Raw genomic sequence first — 25,124 nt, 5'->3', positions numbered from 1 at the left:
TTTAATGTTTAATAAAAATATGTATTAAATACATATACGTACAGGTATGATTGGGATTATTTTTTATTGGCCGTAATACAAAAAAGATACCAATTCCTTCCTCAAGAGAAAGAGAAGTTTGACGGAGAAAGGACTTGCCAGTTAAAATCTCATAACAGGGACGTGTGGAAGAAACCGGTCCTCGGTTTCAAGGGGTTCTCAAATTAAAAAAAAACGGGCTTGTATAGAATAAAACGTATGAAATAACAGATAGGAATCAATTCTATCGATTTATTTTGATTTATTTGGTCGATTGAAAGAATATCTTCTTATAATTTATTGTTATAAAAAAAGAAATTGATTTCATCATATTGTCAACCTTTAAAACAGGTATACTTTATTTAGTGTTTGCCAATAATGTAAATTAATAATCAAATAGATAGTACTTTTAAAATTAAATATTAGACGATTTTTTTGTAACAGCTAATAACCACAGTTTATGCAATGTTTCTTAATACAATTAAAAACAACTTAAATATGAAACGGGACTATATATAAAGTTTTTATGGCGTAGATACATTAGATAATTTGAATTATCAATAGATTATTTTTAAAATATATTTTAAATTTTCTTAGCGCATTGCTTACCTGTAGTAACAATTAGTTATAGTTATATATTAATTTATATTTAGTTATAAATCACTTATGATAATTTAAAGAAATATCTATTATAGTAATTTAATTTATAATTATAATAATATTATTAATTTTTTTATTTTATTGTTTAAGGCTCATAACATAGGTACTATAACTCGACATTATATAACGTATCAATCACATGTATAATATTATCCTACTGTTTATTATTATCAATAAAATTAATGATTTTAGTTTGCAAGTGTATAAATTATAATTTATGATATATGTATATGTGTATAATATTGCAAATTGTAATTGCTAATAGTTATTCTGTTCATAGTTAATTTAAATTGCAGATATAAATAGTGTAATTTTAATTATAATCTTTTATTTTAATAAATGTTCTATTTTAAAAGAATTTTATAAAACACATCACGTAATTAGGTAGTATTCCTTTTTTTAATTACATAGATAATTGAATAGCTTATATTTTAAATATATTATAAAACTTTCTATTCGAAATTATACATAAACGTTTATATAAGTATTAGTAAATAATAATATCAAAAACTAAATTTAACTATAATATACCTACTTATAACTATAAATTATAATATATTTTCTAAGTATAATATTTTTACAAATATTAATAAATTATGTTAATGTTTATTACATAAAATAAATAATTTTAATTATAATTCAGACATTAAAAATATAAAATATAATATGATTTTATCGTTATAATTAACGTGAGAATATTTTTACTTCCATAGACCTTAATTTACGTATAGTAGATAGTAGATTTATATGCTAGATAGTTTGATTATACTATTTATACTTATATATTATATATATATATATATGTAGTCTATGTCGTATACTACTGATGATTGAATTAATTTTTACAAAAAATATCACATTTATTGAATAATAATTATCAAAATATAATATTACTAATTGCGTAATAGATTTATAAATCAAAAAATATCGAAGTATCGTAAAACTGGAAAAATAGGTTAGCTTTAACTAATTTATCTAAATATTTTGAAAATGTCACATGTTTGTTAAAAATATTAATTTACTTACCAAAGTCAAAAATTACCATTTATAAAAAAATACGTAATCTTTTTAATTTTCTTTAATATTATTATATTCTTGTTTTTCAGAAATTTTTTTCTTAATTTTTTCTGATTATTTTAAAAATTAGGTACTGAACATTTTCTGGTTTTTAAAGCTTTCTCCTGAGTATTAAGTAGATTATATTTGTTAACAGAAACCATATTCAAAGTTGATGATTGGAACATTATTACTGAATACTGCTCCAAAAATCGATGTGCATTTATACATAATTTACGTATTATACAGCTACTTTGTCGAAATTGTTTGTAAGCAGTATAAAGGAACTCGTTTTCAAAAACATGAATGATATGTCATGAAGCACATTTGTAGACTAATAGTTATGCAGTAGTCCTCAACAGCTCCTCTTCTCCCTTGGCAATTTTAATAAACTGAATGATTTATCAAGAATGCTCATTACTTTTATTCCCTTTCATAATGAAATTATTTAAATCTTGATTTTTAGAAATTTTATAAATATATTTTTAAATGACGTTAAAGGCCATATTTTCAAATACATAGATTTTTTCATACGATTCAAAATATCTGTAATAATATGATCTGTAGTATGCTTACCATTCTTACTTAGAATATAAGAACATCACCCCTTTTCTCTGTTAATTGTTAATCAGATGACTTTTGAAAAAGTTAACGCATCAATAAATCGAAATGCGGACGAATTGTTTTAGAGTTTTTTTTAACTTTATTGTATACTAATAGATTAATAGATATATTATGATATAATGGATTTGGTAGATATAAAGTTATAATAATTTGAAAAGTTAAGTAATTTATATTAACCGTCAACTTTTATAATTTGTAAAAATTTCCGAATATAATAAATACTATAGATCCAATACAACTTTCTCTACATAGTGTATACTATATACGTATATTTTTATATTTTTTATAACCGTTTTCAAGTATTATTATCCTTAGTTAGGCGTATGTAATATGATTAACAATGTTCCTATAGAAAAAAAAGTTCTCATTTAAAAAAGAAGACATTTATATATTATTGTATCCGCCACAAGAGACAATCCTTCAATAGTAAATCTAAACGAGTGGTAATATAGGTCTTTAAGAAGTTATGTGTGCTTGAAGATTTTAATAATCAGAATTTGAATAAACTAAAAATTGTTAAATATAAAAATTTAGGTAAATCACTCTGTTTAATAATATACGTGTATGATACCCCAAGTGTTGAGTTACGGGTTGTCATAACCCACTCATCCCCTGTAAAGTATTTGGCGAGCGGACTTTGTCGATTGGGTTGCCCATCAAATCCGCGGTAGATTTATATGCATCCGAAGAGCTATAATTCGTCTCGCTCGACAGATTTGGACGTCGTCTTCAGTGGCGGGGGCGAACGACCTCTGTGCTGCAGTTTTGGAAGGCCTCGGGGAGCGATGACATTACTGCCACAGCAGCGCCCGGCGTCGCTTTATAGTAGTCATGATGATAATAATATGTAGGTGGCGTTGCAGGCATCGGTGGTGGAGGCGGACGTCGTCACGCGCGTTCCTTATGACGTATATTAATATTATATTATTTTCCTTGGCCGTTTTTTTTATTATTTCGTTTTTTCTTCTCGACTTGTTTTGGTCGTTTGCGACACGGTCTCTCGAAGATTCGGAGCGTTCATCGTTCCGCCTGCTCGCTCACTCCAGTCAAAAGCTTTGGCTGACGAATAATAACACGCATATTGCCGCCATAACTATCCCCGCCACCGCTCGCAATTTTATAATACGACGCAGAGTCGTCGTTTTCCTAAGTTTATATCTAATGTTTCTTTTCTATTCGGCTTTTTTTTGTTCCCGAGTTATGACGATTTTATCGCCGACCGCTGTTGTTGTTATTATGTTGTTCATTGTTTGCTATATATCTTATCCTCCTCCTACTCATTCTTCCACCTCCTCTGGTCCATAATTTCGAAACGAATGGTGTCTATAATGCGTTTAGAAAGGAGATTCGCGCGTTAAATAACCTATAACGTTGTCGACGCTCGTTTTTTTCGGTACCTGTTACCACCCCCTCTTTCTACTCAACTAACATCCATTGATCATCACCATCCGTAATTGCCGATTACGCGACGTATTAGAACGACAATTAAAATGAACAGTGTGTGTATTATTTTTAAACATATTATAGGTGTATATGCTATGTGCCTATGTATACGTATTTTAGTGTATTACGTATATTATATAATAATAATAATATTAATTTTTTTCTGTTATTTAAAACTTTTTTTAAAAAAAAATTTCGAGGAAGAGGTGAAAATATATTTTTTAGTTGTTTTGAATTGAGTTTTTAAGACATAATTCTTTTATAAAACCTTTTCAAATGTTTTTTGAGAGAAGGCTAAGAATTGAAAACCAATCTCTTCCCTCATACCCGTACAACGTATAATATATACCTACATATGTTATAATATAAAATAATATGTATGATAAGAAAAGTTTAACTACCTTGTGTACTTTTATAAATTAAAGGTGTATAATCTAAAAAATATATAAATTTAATATAACATTGAAGTAGTCATAAAACTTAAAACTATTATTATTTTTTATCGTTGTAGTTTTAAATTTTTATAATTAGAAAAATACTTTTTGGATTATTTTGACATATAAAAATAGAATTTTTGACGTATAGTTAAGTAATTAATTAAGTTTTAATGAGCAGAGTACAGTGGTAAAAGGGTATTGCGCAAAATTTTGGTTTACTACTCATCTACTAAACTTTAAATACTTATAAATTACACTATATTAATTAACTACTTATCCAAAATTTAATTTTTATAAAATTAAATACTCTGATTATTCTGCTTCGGAATGAAAAATTAAAAATGTAAGCCGTTATAAAACATTAGTGTAATATAAGTTATATAATTTTTTTTTTTGCCTATTTGGTATCGAAATTTAGTTTTATAGACATAATACATACTTAATGTTTCCTATTTTTTTTGTTTAATATGAGAATCGAGCATGTATACATTTTAATAGTGTCTTATGTATGTTTATTGTTTATACTATAATATAATTTTATCATTATCATTATATTATTACCTATTTATTATTAATTATTATTAAATCTTTAAAATTTTTAATATGTTCTAGATCTTTTGAAAATGTAGCTTGAGTTCTCGTGAATTTAATTTTTATTTACGTATATAAAACAAGTCGATTATTATTAAATACTTATTACTGCAGTTGAAACATAATTATTATTTATTAAAAATCCTTCAAATATCATAACAATTATTTTATTATTATATAGGTAGATAATGTTTAAAACTTAAAAGTGTTATCAATTGTGTTACGATTTTATTTTATACGAGTGTTTAGTTTATTATCTATTTTAATGTGTTATACTAAGTCATATACTTCCCTATATACTATACAGAATAAACTTATTATAAACGGTTATGACTTAAGAGTTATGAAAGTACCAGAAAATGTAATACTTTTATAATTTTTGTATTGTAAGCCACGTTAAATGTGTATTATACAAGTCATTATACCAAAAAATATACCTATGTCTTGAAATTATTAATGACGCACAAGTCCATTAGTATTTACCTACATATATCATAATATTAAATTACGATGTATCCTTAAGTTGTTGACAACCGGTCTTGAGAAACAGCATTATCCATTGAACTGCAACGTTAATTTTGGAGACATCATCAAAGACTCATTTTTACTTAATTGTATTTTTAATAATGTTATCGGCTAGATATACAATTGTTTTTATTCATTAAACGAAATAAACAAAATCAAATTGTATAATCTATTGCCTATTTAATTTAAATATAGTATTTCAAATTACCCTATTATTGTTGTAGTGTATAGTTAATCAACTTAAGAATTATAAAGCAATGTAAGCCGCGTGTCTCTGCATATATACGTGTTTGCCTCTTTACGATATAGTAGTACCACTCGCTTATAAAAAGTATTAGGAATACCTTAAGTTTTATTTTTTTTCTCTTCTCTACGTTCTACCTATATTCCCACTCGTATAGCTACAGGACGAGTATTTTGGGAGGTTAATGACGTATACAGTTTGTAGTGCGTTAGTGCCTGTTCTACCGGTGTGGTTGTAGTTTTTATGTATGTTAAGACATGCTTTATTTTTTTGGAAAGTTACCAAAATACAAACCCTAAATTCCCGTATACATTGCAAATATATTTCTGAAGCAAAATTGATTATCAGGTAAACTGAAATAACAATGTGTATATATTATTAATCAATATATTATACACGTATACATATAGACTGTATATGAGATGTATGTAATGTGGTATTTTATATAATGACTATTTATAAAATGTATGATATATTTATTAATTTCATAATTGTTTTATTTTTCATTTCAGGTTGTAGGTATTCAGCAATATTTAGTAAAGCCGACCCAAGTTGACCAAAATGAAAACATCTTGTCTGACCAAGTCACATCAGATATAGGTATCACTGAAAAAATGGTCAAAACCTCCGGTATTCCCCTACAGGATGCTATCGACAAGGTGAGTTTCTAATGTTTGATAATATAGATATATCCCCTGAATTTTTGATAATAGCGATAATATAGAATATTTTTATGATATATATTATATAATATCGTATTAATATACTTAATATTATATAATATGAATGTTTCCCCTGATAAATTACACCGATTGTTTGCCGTATAACTTTCATTAGGCTGTATTTGTCAGTGAAGTTTGCTCAACAATTTAAGATCATTTATGTATTTAAATCAGACATGTCCGTTTTTAATTCAAATACGTGTGCTTTAATTTCTAACCCTGCTATGAGTTAGTGAGGAATACATCGTATAGTCATCAACGTGTTGACTACAATAGTCTTTTGGATTATTTATTATACGTATGCTGTTAACAAATGTATTCAAAGCTCATGCCTTACTGTTCTAAACAGTAGATACACATTTTATGTGTACTGTGTAGTAATGTATATCTTAATCAGAATATATTATTATTATTAAGTGTTAAATAGATTTTCTCCGACGTCATTCAAATTTTTCTGTCTAGAACACGACATTACGACAGTTATATTATTGATATTGAATACAGGTTTCCTTTTATTTTATAATTTAAGCTCTACAGGTGAAGGCACGATCGCGTATATGTATTATATTCTACAGGGTGATCAACCCCGCATGTTCCGCAACAGGTATACGACATTAATTATAGTTCAAGTGTACACGCCATGACTAGAGTACTTGTTAATCAGTCTCCTATGGGTCGACTACACATTACTGTTGTTTGTAGTGTGTATACACCTGCATGCAGGGCCACGAGGCATGTAAAGCTACTGATAACATACTGTATTATAATAGTATTGTACAGATATCTACATTATACCTACATATTATAGACTATTATTATAATATCACTACACTCTATCACGTGGTGTTATTGTGTTAATAATTTGTAAAATATAAGGGAGGGATGTCTGATGTGGTTTTACCCAAGGTAAACCGTCAAATGATGCGTTTGTAGAATTTTATTTTTTTTTAATTACAAATATACTATAACTATGCACCCGGATACACGAAACATCCGATAACCTGTTGTGTACGGAATACACGACAGCGGCAGCAAGTGTAAAAATAACGAGATTTGGCATCTGGTTTTCAAAAAAGTTAACCCGGGCAATATAACGCCGGGTACTTACGTAAAGATGTCTTTGCACATCATCTACAAGGTATTATGTTTTTGTAGGATTTGATTCTAATGTATATGTCGGTCATTCAATACTTACTGCGTTGGTTCTAAGTTTCCGACAGACATTTTAAATGTCTTTGTGCCACAACTCACAACAGGGGCGGCTTTAGTTCTTTGTCTGGGGGAGGGGGTGCCTAAAAGCCACCACTGACTCACAAGTTACAAAATAGAACACAAATATAAATATTAGTTACCAACGGTACTAATGTATTATGTGTGTGTGTGTACTATTGTACAGTGTACAATTTTAACTGAGGTTTCCAATATTTTTAGTATTAATCATAATTAAAATAATTATTTTGAGGTTTTCTTTTACTTTGAACAAAAATAAAATCCACGTTTATGTATTCAGTTACTATTATATTTGTTTTTCCAAATATTAGTGACTAATAATTTTTGACATAAAATTTTTATAATTAACAAGGAAAAGAGTATTTCTGTAGAAATTATTTTATTACAATAAGGGCTAGTCTAAATAAAATGTATAATTTACAATTTTCAAATATAGATAGGTTATATATGGAATAATGTATTATACTTTATAAGGTATAGGATTAAAATGGTAATGTTGGTTAGAACTTACTAAGAGATAGGGCCTCGTTAGTCGTTGGAAATTTGTATCATTATTTTGATAATCTTATTGCATGTATGATTAGTGGTAGATCTAAATATAGACTATAGACGCATGAAAAGGACAATATAAACTGTACTATTGTCAACTTAGTTTCTACGTCGCTTCTTACCCGTGAAGAGAAATCTCGCATATTGGTCGAGCAGTATGTATGAGTCGTTAGATTAAAAATATAATAATTAGTTGACAGTTGTAATTTTTTTATGAAGATTGTTACATATTGATATTATGACCTAACATAAATTATAATATAAATACGATTATACGATGATTGTACAAGACATACGGATAACGAATGTCGTTTTAATACCTATTTGAGGAATACGATTTCCTATACATACATTTTCTAATGAAAAAGTAATCAATTTTATTATGTTAAAAAAATTATTTTATTTCTTATGATCGATATATTATTATTAGTTTTCAAATGTATATAACACAGGTAGATTATTTACTTGTAAAAATAATAGTACCTGCTATGATCTTACTTAATTATTTTCCAAAACTTGTTGGTTTTTATAAAATTTATCAACATTTTACATTTTGAGTTGAATAATATACCTATATCCCGCATATATATATAGAAAAATCAGGAATATATGTAAAAAATATTACGAACAATTTGAAATAACCATTGATATATCGTGTATTTTTAATCAACAATCATCATCCCTTATTTAACGCGCATTCACCATTTCCAGTCCTAGGAATTGTATTACCTAATAACTGTATTATAGTTACTATAATAATGCAATCGAATAAATAAATAGGTATATCATGTAATTTTATAAAATTGTCAAATTTTTATTTATTTTTCCATTCTAGGTTTTCTTATTTGGTAAGTGGAAACAAACTCATCTAAATCCATCCCCTGTACGTCCCATATTAACTTTCATTTTCAATTCCTACAATGATATTATTATATTCCTATAAAAAGCACGACTGGCTTCTGTGAACTGAACTCTTATAATATAGTTATCAACCGGTTTTGCGTATGATCGAAAGTAGTAATGTGCATAATATAAAACTGTATACGTATGCCAGAATTATATACCTACCCGGTAATACTGGTATATACCGCTCACAATCCAGTGTTAGTAACTTACTTGCACCGTTAAACTGGTTTTGGTTATTGATCTACTTGTCAGCAAAATAGAATTTCATACACCAATCTAATTTTCTCTCGCACTCAAGGTTTTATTTGATAAGGCTTTTAAAAATACAATATAATAATATTATTTTTGACCTATTAAATGCACTTCAGTAAAGTGCAATGTATTGGATCACATTTAAAACCTTATAAAAGTTATAAAATTGTATGTAAGTACTCAAAATATAAAATGTATGTATTGTATTTTAAATTAGGGATCGGCAATAGGTGGCCCGTGGAGCAGAAATAACCTGACCACCAAAAATATTTTTTTTAATTCTGGATATTTGTACTCAGGTATATAATCTTTTAACGAAAAATGTCGCTAACTGCTAAGAGGAAATCAGTTACCTGTCGGTCTAACTAGGAAATATTGCCCTTGGGTATTTAGTGTATACCATATTATTGACTTAAAAGTTTAAACAAATGAAGCACGAGTCTTTAAATTAATATTTGCGATATTAATTTTTGACATCTCCCATTCCGTCATTATGATATTATTATAACAATCAAAAACATTTATATGTATATTTCATAAATTATTACGTTCGTACATATTACAATTTGTGAAAATAATATACCGCAGTGCAACTCATTGTAAAGTATTATCAGTCTTCAACTATTTTTACGAATAATTTTCGAATTAATTTTTGAATGGACACTTTTTCATAAATAGTTTAATCCGAACTTAGATTGTTTATTTAATTTTTTTGGTATTTATTGATAATCAATTTGATGCGACGCCAGTACTTCAATACTCAACACTCTGCAATATAGCCACAAAACAACTCATTTCAATATGGTCTGGTCAAACACGTTCCACGTTTTTCTGTTTATGCCTAGATTTTAATATGTACAGGTTGGACTGGACCACTGCGTTTTCTTAAAAACGTCTGTAACGAGGAAACACACAGTATCCTATCTCTCCCCCTTTATATATATAAGTAAATAAACCTAACCTAACCTGCTTTCATCGTCAAGGATAGGTTAGTGGTGTAGTTATCATTTTGACTCTAATTGTGCTCTAAATAATTCATCATCATGTATTATTATTATGTTATTACTTATCATATTTATTATAATATATTGGTAACCTATACCTATCGTTATTTATTGTGTATACTCCTATCGGCTATCTGTACCGACTGTACCATTCGCCACGACAGTTTCGGTTGATTTGCCCCGGAATCAAGGCATTTAGGTTTTCAAGAAAAATTATCAAATTTATTTATCTTTTCGCTTCTTGGTGGTATAATGACAATCGGGTCGATAGAGGCTAGTACACTAAGTGCCCTAATAAAAGCGGCAAGTACAGTTTAACGATTTTGTTCCAGTTGTCGGTTAAGGACTCCGATTCGAAACGTTTTACACATTATATATAATATATATAGTATTAGCATTGTTTACGGTCTAACTTCCGTTATGGCGATACAATAAAAAAATCACTATTACCTCGTCATTCTTAAAACATAATTTATAGAAATATTGAGTATAAGTAATAATGGTGAATGGAAAATTAAGAACGAGATATTTATTTTTTTTTAATGGATGTGTTATTGCGTTCAACTAAATAATTGAAACACACAAATTAAAATTTTAAGACAATATTGGTCCCCACGAAAAAATCATGTTTGTGAAAAATTGGTCCTTGTTTTAATTTTTTTATTTAATACTGAAGAATGTAGAAGATAGTATAGACTATAGATTTCAAAACATTTTTTCTAAAAATAGTTAGTCTAAGTAATAATTTATAACCCATCAAAATTCGTATTATTATTATCCTATTAAAAAATGTGATCCGACTGCTGATATACTTCTGTTAATAAGACTGAGAGATAACTAAATTTACATTTTTTAAATGTATCATATTAAAAAAAATTGGTTAAAGACTTATACAATATTATTAACTATTAATTGATATGCAAGTAAGATTAGATCTTTTTTTAAAATGGTTGACTATCATTTACAGCCATCACTGCGAATCTGAAATTTAAATTTCAAAAAAGCTAATACTAATTAATTGTACATTAAAATTACTTATGTTTAATCTAAAAATATTAAGTTAAGTTAAGTTAGAATAATTTTTTGAAAATGTTACTTTTTCTTAAATAACTATATCACATTTTTGTATGATCAATAAAATATTTTTGATATTAATAATAACATGCCAATTTTGACAATTCTAAAACTTATGTATTTAAAAAGATAACTATAAATTATAATAACCTATATATTATAGTATTATTGTTGTTGTTATAATATGATAATTTGGAATTGTCTGACTGGTTTATATTTTATGGATAATATCTCTAAAAATGTAGAATGAACAGTAGAATTTCCACACATTTGAAACCAAGAAAGGACATTTAAGACAGACTGTAACTTGGTTTGATATTGTACCATTTAACATTTTATATAATAGTTTTACATAACATGTATTAGTGTATTACACGTTGTAGGTTTTTAGGTATATAAAAAATATGTATTTAATATAACGAGTCGTGTTATTCACACAAGTTAAAATGGGTATTTCATGATCAAACCTGTCTCTGTGAAATTCTTGTCTTATTTAAAGTAAAAAAATAAAATGGATTAACAGTTGACAATTAAGTTTACGTAAATTCGTAAATAAACAGGTATATCAACTAACTAATTATCTTGATCTTGAAATTAATTATGTTCGTAATTTCGCATTTTGATTTAAATTTGAACATTAGATGGACATTATACAAGTCTTACTCAATATTTTCACTTAAAATAATTATTTTTGTGATAGGCTGGTATATCATGCTATTTATTTTATAGGTATTAACACTGTAAGGGAGAGTAGAGGCTGAATAGCCAGTTAGTAATACTGGTCATCGATATTTTTGAGAAACTATCATATTTTGAAGTGTACAATTTTTTTTATTTAAAAAAAATACAATCTATACAATTAAGCACAGTAAGTATATATGAGATGAGAATAAACATTATTAGAGTAGCGTGAATAAAGAACTATCCACTAGTACAAGAGTCGGGAACCTGCTGCTTTTTAACATGCAACCTGCGGCTCTTTGGAAAATTCATCAATATATCGAGACCCGTAAAATATAAATTATATTATATCTACGTTATTATAGTGATAGTATTTCTGAATTAAATAAATTATATTTGTATAAACAATAATAAGAATAATAAATTAATGAAATTAGGGTTTTCTATATATTTTAAAATTAAACACGTATTATTGTTTTAATGCCTACCAATTTTTCAATGAAATAATATTACTATCTTTATTCTAATATTCTATAATAATCTATACTAACAAGTTAGTAACAACTACAACTAAAAAAAAAAAAGGTTGTTCAGCTCCCTGAACATCATGGCTTTGTAATTACGAAAAGGTTGCCAAACCCTGCACTAGTAGCACTTATGTTATGGAATTATTAAGTTAAAAGGTCTCTACACCATTTTCTTTTGAGCCTTCGACAAGGATTTCCAGGAAGTGAAGAGGTTAGGCTTTTATTAAAGGATTTTCGTGACCTTCTAATCTATCATTAGTATAGTAAATATATTTTACATGTATTATATTATACATTTTAAATGAAAACTACACTTATTATAAAACAATATTTTATATAAATATAAACTTACAACCACAAGACACAAATAACTCACTGGTTAGGTTAGGTACACAACGAATGGTACCCAATACTTTCGCAAAATCTATAATAGTATTTTATATTATTTTCTTTTTTCTAAAAATGCATATGTCGCGCGCGCGCGCGCGTGTGTGTGTGATGTTAGTGATCCACAGTATCCACAGTAATATATTGTGCTCAATCCTCATGGTTCTAAAACTTAACTTATTGGTACATTAACCTAACCCTCATGGGCAGATAGGCAAGTTTTGGTCTACCGGGAAATATTTATAAGGACCTCATAGTAAACATAATGAAAAAAATATAAATAGACGTATTTTTTTTAAATATATTATTTTTAAGCAAACAATCCTTTCTTACTTCTGTTGGAAAATAAATTTCAAAAAATCTATTAAAATATTATATTACAGAATTTATAATGTACAATTTTTTACCTAAGCCTTAAGGTAGTCCAAATAACACTTTATTCTTATGTTTTTTTTTTAATTTTCATGTTCACTTATACGAGTATAAACATGTTTCAAATCGATAAACCCTTCGGAAAATAGACCGGTTCCATCACCATAACAGATACAAAAACAAGCTTTATGTTTTAAACTATATGATACCCATTTACGATTCTTACCATCATTTCGATTAAAAGCTTTTGTTGATGCAAAAGGAACATTAATCTTCGGTTGAATATGATGGAATGACCAAAATTTTAAAAAATTTGCCAGTGTTGGTTTTTTAAAATAGTTTTCAGATAATGCTAAAAAAAATAAGAAACTTAATAACATTTGTTACAATATTAATTATTATCATTAAGCCATTGTGTATAAAAAATTGTGCCACTATTAAGTTCATTCAATTGATTTAAAATCAATTGAAATCCGTCCAAATAGTCTCATTTAAAATGTGAATCATCACTATCATTTTCTTTGTCTGTGGTTAAAATATCTAAGAAAATATAATAGGAAGATTGGATAACCATTATTTGATTTAGCAAAAATCTAATTAAACGATGTATACTACTTTGATTAATTATTATTTAAGATTCAAATATTGAATCATCATTAAATATATGCACCTGATTTTTAGATGCTTTTGAAAGTTAAAAATTGTCCATTCATTAATTTGTGTAGGTAAAAAATGTTTTATATCTTACTATTTATAGTAGGGTGTTTATTTTCTACAGTAATTGTTCCACTATTGAGTTCATTCAATTGATTTTCATTTGATTTAAAATGCCATTGATCATTGTCATATTCTTTGTATATGGTTAAAATTTCTATTATAAAACTTTTTATGAACAAAATTGTAAAAAAGTAGATACACACTAAAATAGTAGTTACATTTAACAGTACCTAAAGGTTATATTTGTAATTTGCATAAAGTAGGAATATATATATATCATGGGACTGAAGTCAGGGAGGGGCCTCAACATTAAACATAGCCGAGGGCCTACCGGGAAAATCCCGATTTCCCGGTGGGCCTATCCGCCCATGGGTTAGGTTAGGTTAGGTTACTAACCCCTAACCGGAAAGTGTGTTCCTGGAAACCAATTTTCAACATTTTACGTTTTAAAGAGGAGGATTACGGGGCTAATACGCGCGAGGATCTGTTGGTTCGCAAAAAAATAATTATTATTTAAATTTTTATAGCATTGCATTGGTTACATAAAATGCTTAGTTATTAATTTATTATAATTGGATATAACTTTAGATCTATATTTTATATTAAAACCAATCAAATGATTTAGAAATAATAATATTAAAATATATATAATATACTAATATGTAGTTAATATTTAACGGAATTGAAGACAGGATACGGAAATTTACTTTGTCTCGGGTAACGCTGTACAGGTTCTGATAGTGTATATAGTTATTAGGTATACTCATATTATACATATGTACTTACTAAAATGCTTAAACTTGTAATACAATTTTAAATATAATAATAAAATTATTATTATTATTCACTTAACAAAAATTTTTGACGCATTTATACACTATGTGTTCCTGTGAAAATATGTAAACAATGTAATGACAAGTTCGGTGAAAAAAAATTAAAATCTGTAAATTAAGTAAGTGCTGCGTTCTTTTAGTATTGCTGACTCGAACACCACCTGTTTGAACATCTTGCAGCGTATAATAACACATTAATAATTCGTTAAAGGGAGAAACCCGATTTTTAAATCCCTTAATAATTTACATATTGAAATTTTAATGTGGGAACCGTTATGGAACAACGGTTTTACCTTCCCTATTTTATAATATGACTTGTAGGCGCAAAAGGGTTATATAATACATATTAATATAAAACTTTGTGCGTGCATTATATAGTATATACAAGCAGCGATGTATTAATGTGCGAGACGTATAAGTGGAATGACGGTAGAACATTTCGCGGTTCTTTTTATCATAAGACTTCACAAGTCATGACAGCGACGTATATTTATACAGTGAATACAGTGAAAGGTAGGCCTACACGTTTTAGATTGTACGAAATACTAAAGACCAACGTTCATAAATGTAAATTGTATGTTCAAAATAGTAATAAAAAAAATGATATGTATACTATACTACTATACATATTATATAAAATAAAACGTGAGCTGTGTATGAAAATATTTATAACATCGGTTTTCATTTAGTACATCCGCTGAAACACGTCATATATGATAATGTATATATATATATATATATATGTCTTATATTTTGGAAATTTGACCGGAAATGAATTTGCCCTTTGCATGTTATTTATTAAAGTACTATAGTATAGCTTATTATTCACTTAGGATATATTATCAAATTCAAATAATTTATTCTGTATGTGGCGACAAAATTTAACTTATTGATCCCAGGAGACTTGAACACAAATCCTTTAATTGTATTGTGTTTTATTGTTTTTTTATGCATGTAATTTATTAGTTACATAGTACATACCGCGTATTCCGTTTATATGTAGTGTATAATTATGAATGCTTTTTCAAAATCAATTTCAATGTAATACTGTCGTAAATAAACACTTAAGCGTTATAATTAATACATGATGTTAATGCATACCTAATACATCAATCAATTTTATTAAATTATTCGTTAGATGAAAACTTACCTATGGTTGTCTAAATAATTTTAAATAAATGATCCCTAATAGGAACTATATTAATATATAAATATGTTGTATGTTCGGATGTTCCTACTTATTATTTTTAAAATATTTTCTAGATTTTTAAACAAAAAAAATGATTTCCTACGTAAAGTATGTACGAAAATGATTTTTAAACACTTTCTGCTGGCACCACCGGAAGGTCATTGTACCAATTTACGGCCTCGCAACTATTGTAGTGTGGTGAATTCGTAATTCAGTTCGGCCAACGCTGTCTTTGGACTATATTTACGTTATAAAATCCTTGGTCCCTCGGTCTGGTTCACACGCATGTAAATTCATAATTTCTCAATAGTATATACTTTAATTAACGTTAAATATACCATTTCAATAACTAACGATTTAAAAAAATAGATGCATATTTTGGTGACTCTCCAAACGAAAATCAATAAAAAAAAAATTGACAATAAAGTTAAACGTGTAAAAAAATTATAATACCTAATTATTTATTGATGTACAAATCTAAATCTCAATATCCTTGATAATAATACACATTTGTATCTTATATTCATATAAACTATATAGAAATAATAATATAAATAATAAAATAATATAGTCATAACATCTAATGATTTATACAAAATATAGTTGTATAAAAATTGTATATTAATAAAGGATTTATAACAAATTTAAAGAAAAATAACCGGGTAATAAAATTAGATCATTATTAAAAATAAAAAAAATAGTTGCAGTTAATTACTGAAATATCCTTATTAAATGTAGATTTAGCCTATCAGTAAAAAACAAATTGTGTACAGTGGATCACAATGTGTCCTCGATCTAGAATATATGTTTATAATAATAATAAAATAGTATAAGTATATATGATATCATTAACCGTCCGCAGATTGGTTTACCTTTCGCTTTTTAGTCCTTGATTTTGGCTATATACCGAGATGACAAGTCACGTAAGACCACATTTAATGAGACATATTATATGTGTAGAATTGTACATGTATTAGGATGTTCGTTCAAATGGCTTCAACTAATCCATAAATAGATGGGATATCATCTTTATTAAGAACTTTGAAAACTAAAAAGCTGTATCACATATTCATCTGTGTTACGTTAATTATTTAGTAGTTATTATTATTTAATAACCATAGACACGTGATTGATAAATATATTTTTTGAGTGTTGGAACTAAATCTTTATTAGAAAAAAATATGTATTTATTTTTATAACAGGAATTGATAACAAATTTCAAGTTTAAACCGGTCAAGGTAGGTAATATCAATTTTTGCCTGATTTAATTTTTTGAACCGTTCACTTTACAAGTTGCTAGCATTGATAAATAAAATCTCATAAGATATATATTTATTTTGGTATCCGTTTTCAATATAATTCTCACCATACAATTGTAGTACTATTTTATTGGACTAAAAAATACTAATAATAAAAAGCCAACTATAATATTATCAATAAATCACATTACTATCGTCGTAATAATATTATAGCAGTCAACAAGACATAGTACGTATTACGTATGGCGAATTGGTGGGTGAGATTTTTTTTTCTCTCTCCACTTGCCAGCCTTTATTCATATAAACGTATACATGATTATACATATTTAATACTGCTGTGCAGTGTGGTTCAATGGCCGGTCTGTGCCATTGAAAGAAGAGTTGTACTAGCAATCATGAGATAGCCTGCGCAAAAACGTTAGAGATCATTGATTCTCACTCAACTTGTCTTGTTGTTGTTAGTATTATTATATAATATATATATACTGTATTATTGTGTATCATTTATATCTATATTTCTTTATGGTAAATTATTTTTCCTTATTTTGCTTTATTGTCTGTATGGTGGTAATCGACATCATTACATATTCATTCGTCCAATAAAAGTAAACCGAAAACCGTTAAATCATACCCACTTAGGGTTGGCCGTCAAGAACGCATTCAGAAATATAAACCCGGGTGGGGGTAAAGTCAAAAGTATAAATACTTAAGCCATACAAGTAGGTAATATAACAATTAATAATTAATATTAACTAAAATAGTGTGGGACATGCCCTCCGCTCCCCTCTGCGGGCGCCATGGTTGGCTATTGGCTCCTCAATAAATTAAATTTTGTTATTAAAATTCACGTGTCGTCACAATTGCTCTTTTTCCTTTCCTATGGGTACAAATAAACGACATACATTTTTAAATTAAGTGTAGCTCATCAATTAGACAACTTTAATTTTTCACTAAAGAAAACACATAATACCTATCTCTTCTTAAGTAGTTATTTGAACTATTTTTGTTTTGATTATATAAAATAGGTGATGTATAATATTTCAAGTATTTCCCTTACAAAATAAATACATTTCTATTATAAAAAACAATTTATTTTAAAATTATGTACCTACAGCCTGAAAATAATTATTATTAATTTACCATTTTTATTATTGATTAAAGTGCAAAGAGCATGGAGTTTTTAATACTGTATAACAATATGTAAATAAATAATAAAAACGTTGATGTAAACGTGACAGGTTAGGTAAATGTTTATTGGTGTATTCTCTTTTACTACTAAGGAATTGTATGATATTTTTTGTGGTTGTGTGATAATTACTTCAAATTTTCTAGAAAACTCGAGATAAAAAAACAATGATTGATATTTTGTTAAATTTCACGAAGTTTAGTGAAATAAGAAAATGTTGTTAGTATATAATGGTATACCATACAACTGTGAATTTTAATTTGATTTATTTTTATTTAGGTTAGTATCTATATTTTTGAGTGGGATGATTTGATAAAAAGGATTGTGTGAATAGAATTGCATTTTTGGTGTGAATTATATTATTTTTATATAATACATAGATTAATTATTATTACGGCTTCTAATTTTGTACAATATTTATTCTGATTATTTGACAAACTTCCATTACAGATATTACTATGTTTGTTAAATAGTCTTATTATACCCTGCATAGTTTTAATTTTTACTAATTTCTAATGCAAATATTCGTGACATTAAAATCTAGGTATCACATAAAATCTGTTTATTAATAACATAATATATATGTTCTGGTGGTATTTTAATAAAGCCAACAACACATTTTGTTTATTCTTACCTATACTAGATTTCTTTCAGCTAATTAGGCTATATAGTCTATATAGGTTGGTACTATAAATTATACTATACTTAAGTATATAATGTATAGTATATGCATTATTTAGATTAGGTGATTCGTGATTATTTTCTAAGAATGCAAATGTGTATTTGAAAAAAGTCAAAGGAGGATTCATCCCCTATATTGTCTATATAAGTATACGCCACTAGTAGGTATCTAGTATATATTATATTTACGACAAACATTCCTAATTTCTATAGATATATTCCTTATTTTATAGTTATAGTACTATTATACTTATATATTTTATATTTTCAAAATAATAATTTTTATTAAATTATATTAATTTATATACTGTAAATTTTTTTTACCGGAATCTTTTTAATCAAAGACCATATTTCTCTAATTAGTACCATATTTTTAAAAACGTATGTTATAGTAGTAAATTTATAACTTATATTAAACCAATGGAAGTCGTATAAATACGCAGAATTGTATTTTAACTACAAGCATATGAATACCATAGTGCTTAGTACTTGGATCAATGTTATTATGTCATCAAACATCCTCACGTAAAATACACCATGATTGGTTTCAACAATTACAAAATTAACTTATTATCATTAGTAGATAACTTATTAACTATTATATATGTATATTAATTTAAAATATATTTTATAAAAACATTAAAAATTATGTAGCGTATACTATCTAGAATTTTAAAATATGCATAATATATTAATCCTTTGACAAAAAATTATACTTATCAATTACTGATAATTTAATTCATTTTTTTTTTTTTGTAACCACATGTATTTTATTTTTACAGTTTGACACCTACGTTAAGTCACTGAATATCGAACCTCAAGCACCTATGTTTCGAATAGTAACAGATGGACAGCTTCCAATCCGTCAGTGTTTGCATCGGGAATCATCTATTAAAGACATTGAACTGCCCGAATACTACAATGTATTTCACGACCTACGGAAGGATTTCTCCAAATTCTACAATGCACCCCAAGACCAAACTTTCAACTCAATTACAGATCTGGTTAATTGTATCCTTTTATATTATGTAAAAAAAAAAAACTATAGCATATTCTTCTAGTTTACTACCGGTAAGTACTAAGTCGTTAAAGCCAGAGCAGACGATGTGTATAGAATGTTTAGATAGCGTACTTGCGAAACAAGTTTTACTTGTTTTAGTAAGCCTAAATTGGCTAGCCACATTTTTTTTTATAGATCGTCAATTTTTTTTTCTCTAGACGCCTAATGATGAATAAAGTCTAATAGTTCTGAGGTTTTTTTTTAAATAAACCTACGTATTAATTTAATATTATCTTATAAAAGATATAACTACTAATTATGATATTGGAAATTAATTCAAATTTAGTCTTAATATTGTTAATAGAAGATAAAATGAATTGCAAAATTGGAAATTTATTTCCAAGAATATTTTCATATGCTTGATTTTCTACTATTTTAGAATGACTTAATAACATTGATAGTAACATTTCTATTGATTGTAAAAGTACTGAATTAATTTATTGATTGATATTTTATTATTAAACGGCGTCAGTGCTGCAACACTTACTACACCTTTTATCTTTAATTAATTTATAAATATTTTCATTTACACACTTAGTTTACTTATTACTTTGTATAATATATTGTGATATGATAAATTACTAAATATTCATCTATTTTTACACTAATGTTTGATTTCCAGTATTAGAAACAAACATCTGATTTTGCCAGGTTTTACATTTTAACATTGCTTGTGATAGGAATTATGTTTACGGAGTTCCCACATAGATAATATATATGCATGACTGTATGTTGCTCGGGGATCACAGTATCAACAGTTAAATTATAATTAAATATTAATAATACAATGAATGTAATATTTTTGGGAAAAATTATACTAATCTACTGTAATACTATAAGTAAAATGAATGACTTTAATAATATTAAATGTTTATAATTATATAATATACATTTAAGATTTTATATACTCGTAGTTACGATACTATACATATTAGGACCGTTGTAAAATGGACATCTCGAAACTACGACCTTTCATCCCCTATTTCAACTCCTTCAAGTCTTTTTCGCTACAAAATGTAGCCTATGTTCTTATCAAAGGTCTAAACTATCTCTTTTCCAAATTTCATCAAAATCATTTCAATAGTTTGGGCGTGAAAGCAAAAATACTCACAGAGTTACTTTCATATTTATAATATTAAGAGATGAACCATACACGGTGTATTAAATTATTTATATAATTAATATTGAATTGCTTGCTAAAACTGAAAATAAATTATCAATAATAATTATTAACAATTATTTTTACTAAATTCGGTAGTGACTATTTGTATTAAGGTGTATAAAAACTATTTTGTCAAATAAAATATTAATATTTTTTTAACGATTTTCAATTTTAATCTAGTCCAGTGGTCCATATTTGTCTTAATTTTGGTGTAAGACGTTTCTTAATTTACTAGTTATAGTTATAGTTTAATATTAATATAATTAATAAAAATAAATTATTTTGTTATAATTTATAAAAAAAAAATGTATATTACTAAAATAAATAAAAATATGATTAGTTTGTTATTTTTAAATATTACTATGTATGTAAGGCGTAAGGGTTATCAGCGAAAGTCTCAACCTTTATTAACTATAGATATAATAGTAAATATTTTAATGAAAAGCATTAAATTTAAATTTAAATTTTGTTTTAAATGTTTCAATGGACAAAATTTTTTATTCAATTTCAAATAAAAAAAAAAACACAAGTTTAAAGCATTCTTTTGAAAAATTACATATTGTTTCAGTTTTTATTTATTTGTATTATGATTGTAATTAAGTACCTATCATTTGAAATCATTTTATTTTCATACTAAATTAGAAATATAAAAATGTAATGTTTGAATATTTTATAATTTAACCGCATGACTAGGCTCAACACCCTTTTTGATAATTATCATATTTTCATATTGTTAATTCATTCCAGTATTCACTAAAACGTGTATTTTTTTATTTACAATGTTATTTTCATAGTCGGTATGCAATTTTATTCAATGTATATTGAATGAAATACTGTTTCGAAATTTGTCAATAAATAATTATGATAATTAATAATTAATCTCGTTTAAAAAATATATTTTTTGGAAAATATAATGAATTAATCCAATAATTTTTAAATTTTTTCTATACATCTGTATATACCTTACAATAAAAACTAGAATATATTTAACTGCTCCGTTACTATAGGCAAATTAATTATCATTTGTGTGTAGAATACATACAGTTAATATTATATAATATTTTAGGAACTCTCTAAAACTTTTTTTAAATCTCTTGTTATAATGACATATACTATATTATTTTCTATTTAAATGGATTAAATGTATTGTAGAATACACTTTTATTTTTTTTTATTACAGAGCTTAACTAAAAAATATTGAATTCTTTTTAAAATGTAGAAACTGTATCACAATATTTCGTGTTATCAACATTTTACTTGAATTTCAGAAACCTATGTACACACATTTTAATATAAACTCTAAATAACGGTAATTAACTTATGTGGAACTGCGTGTCTACACAAGGAACTTTATTATTATAGGTGTGATATGCCTAGTAGGTATATAATCCACGAGAAATAAATAATAAGCATTACATCAAATCGTTGGTGACCAGACTCGAAAATATACTGTAGCGTAGCCGTAGTGGAAGCAAAGAAAATATTCGATTTTCTTTTTAATAATTTATGAAAAGTCTTTTACAACGAACCTTATGTTAACAAGCTTCATAATCACTACTTCAGGTTCGACGAGATGCACATCCCTCGTTTTTTGAGGATCGTGCACCGTACTATGGGTGACATATATCAGTTATCAATATTATTCAGTATTCACAGATAACCCTTTAGGCATAGATAACGTTTAATCATCTCGAAGATCGTTTTTTTATGATTTATCGTATTTTATAATAAATATACTATAAATACAAGATAATAATGCTTAAATTTTATAGGTATGCTTTATATCTTTAGAAAAACGTCACGAATAACACTAATAAGTAATAAGTAATCAGTAAAATTTAGTGCATCATGAATCGTCTTAACTGAGCATTTATAGGCATTAATAACTATATTGAATGGATCGTTTATAATTATTACTTATAAGCTATATTATAATAATTTAAATTATTATTCAGTAAATATTAATTACAATTTATATATGTATATAATACATAATATATTAATATTTATAAGACGTTAATATTTATTCATTTTCTTAACTTCTATTAGAGGTATACTGAATGCGTCCAAAGGTCATAATTTTGTGTTTTATTACATATTTAAATATTTAATTTCTAGAGCAACTGTATAATAATATGAAGTAGATATGTATAAAACATGTACTCGAATATAAATAGTATTGTTATGTAAATGAGTTAGTTGAGTAAATTAAAATTATCAATGCCTGTCATATTCTAAAAATAAGATATATAGCCAGGTAATTTGGTAGTATTTAAAAATTGGTAACAGACATTGCTAAAGTGCACATAAATACATAATATAGGTATGTCTCGCAATCCGCAATACCTTACTTTTCTTCTTTGTATTTTCATTTCATTAATTAAATATAATTACTGTTATATTATGAGTACCCACTATTTAATAATAATAACAGTAAATATTAAGTAGGTATATGCATAATCCAACGAATTTTGTGATTATAATAATAACATATTTTATTTCTCACATGATTAATTAGTCAAATGTCTTTAGTATACACAATTTATGTTTATGTATATTTTTCATATCTTAAATTGTATAACTAGAAACATTGCATAATATTTTTATGTTTCAAAGGGTCAATGGGATTATCTGGGGATTGAATGAATAACAATATTGATAAACTGATCCTTAGGCATGTTATGAATTATAACCAAATCGCCTTTCTAAGTATATTATTTATTGTCCGCAATATAATTTATTATGTAGACGACCAAGTACTAAAATTTAATTCAATGGTTTTAAATCATTTATATTATTTTATAGTTTATTATTACATTATACGTAATAGGTAGATGTATAATAAATTGTATAATATAAACACTAGATAAAATACCAGAATAAAATATTGTAAATTATAAGAGGTTGGTACTGATCAATTAGTAATTTTCAGTTTTTAATTTTTACATTTTTTCTAGAATATTATTAAGATATATTTACTCATAATTCAATTATTTTATAACAATAAAAAAATGACAGTATTTCAATAATTTGAATAACTGTTTTTATGATATAAAACAAAACAACAGCTTTTACATTTTAGAAATAAATTGTATCACAGTATTAATATATTTAAATATATTTAAATATGTATTATATGAAATCATTGACGCCTGAAATTTTTAGTCTTTGTGATACAAATATTTGATTACATTTAGATGTGTCCAATCTAATATATCTAATTTACAACTCGAGTTATTAAGAGGACGCCATACTCGCATGTGTTGTCTCTGTCTTACTAACGTACATCATAACAAATTTTCATTCAGTAGAATACATTTTGTGACGTTAGCTTTAATATTAGAATAAATTTACCTATTATAAAATTTAAAGATAAGAATATTATCTAGACAATGACCTATGCTTTTAATGATATTATTATTTTAAAGGGCCGTTACATCAGCATTTGTTTTTTCTGTCTATCTCCTACATAATATAGGAATAAAAATACTCCATATTTCCACGATACGACTCTCTGGTTCAGCTAAGGGCAAAAGCACCTATTATATATTTTATAAAGAAGAGTATTTCTTGTGCATTGACCGGATAGATTTTTAATATTTATATTTTTTATAAATATGAGTATGTTTTTTAAATTTAAAATAATTTCGATTATTTTTAACCATTATTAATTTATTTAAAATTGTAAATATTAAAAATTCATCCGGTCAGTGCACAGGAAATACGCTTCTTTAT

General features: G+C 26.3%; 1 protein-coding gene across 5 annotated transcripts in view; it reads left to right on the top strand.

The window, feature by feature from the left end:
- LOC113550108 (RNA-binding protein fusilli) overlaps nt 1–25,124 on the top strand; it is a 67,901-nt gene that overhangs the window by 17,837 nt on the left and 24,940 nt on the right. For all 5 annotated transcript variants that reach the window (XM_026951756.1, XM_026951755.1, XM_026951758.1 and 2 more), the window contains exons 3-4: nt 6,111–6,257; nt 19,950–20,178. In XM_026951756.1, coding sequence (XP_026807557.1) covers nt 6,111–6,257; nt 19,950–20,178 — 376 coding nt within the window. The remainder of the gene's footprint in view (nt 1–6,110; nt 6,258–19,949; nt 20,179–25,124) is intronic.

This window comes from Rhopalosiphum maidis, chromosome 1 (assembly GCF_003676215.2).
Source record: "Rhopalosiphum maidis isolate BTI-1 chromosome 1, ASM367621v3, whole genome shotgun sequence".
In the NCBI taxonomy this organism is placed as follows: domain Eukaryota; kingdom Metazoa; phylum Arthropoda; class Insecta; order Hemiptera; family Aphididae; genus Rhopalosiphum; species Rhopalosiphum maidis.
Note: the sequence above shows the minus strand (reverse complement) of the source record. Positions and strands in the feature narration are given on the sequence as shown.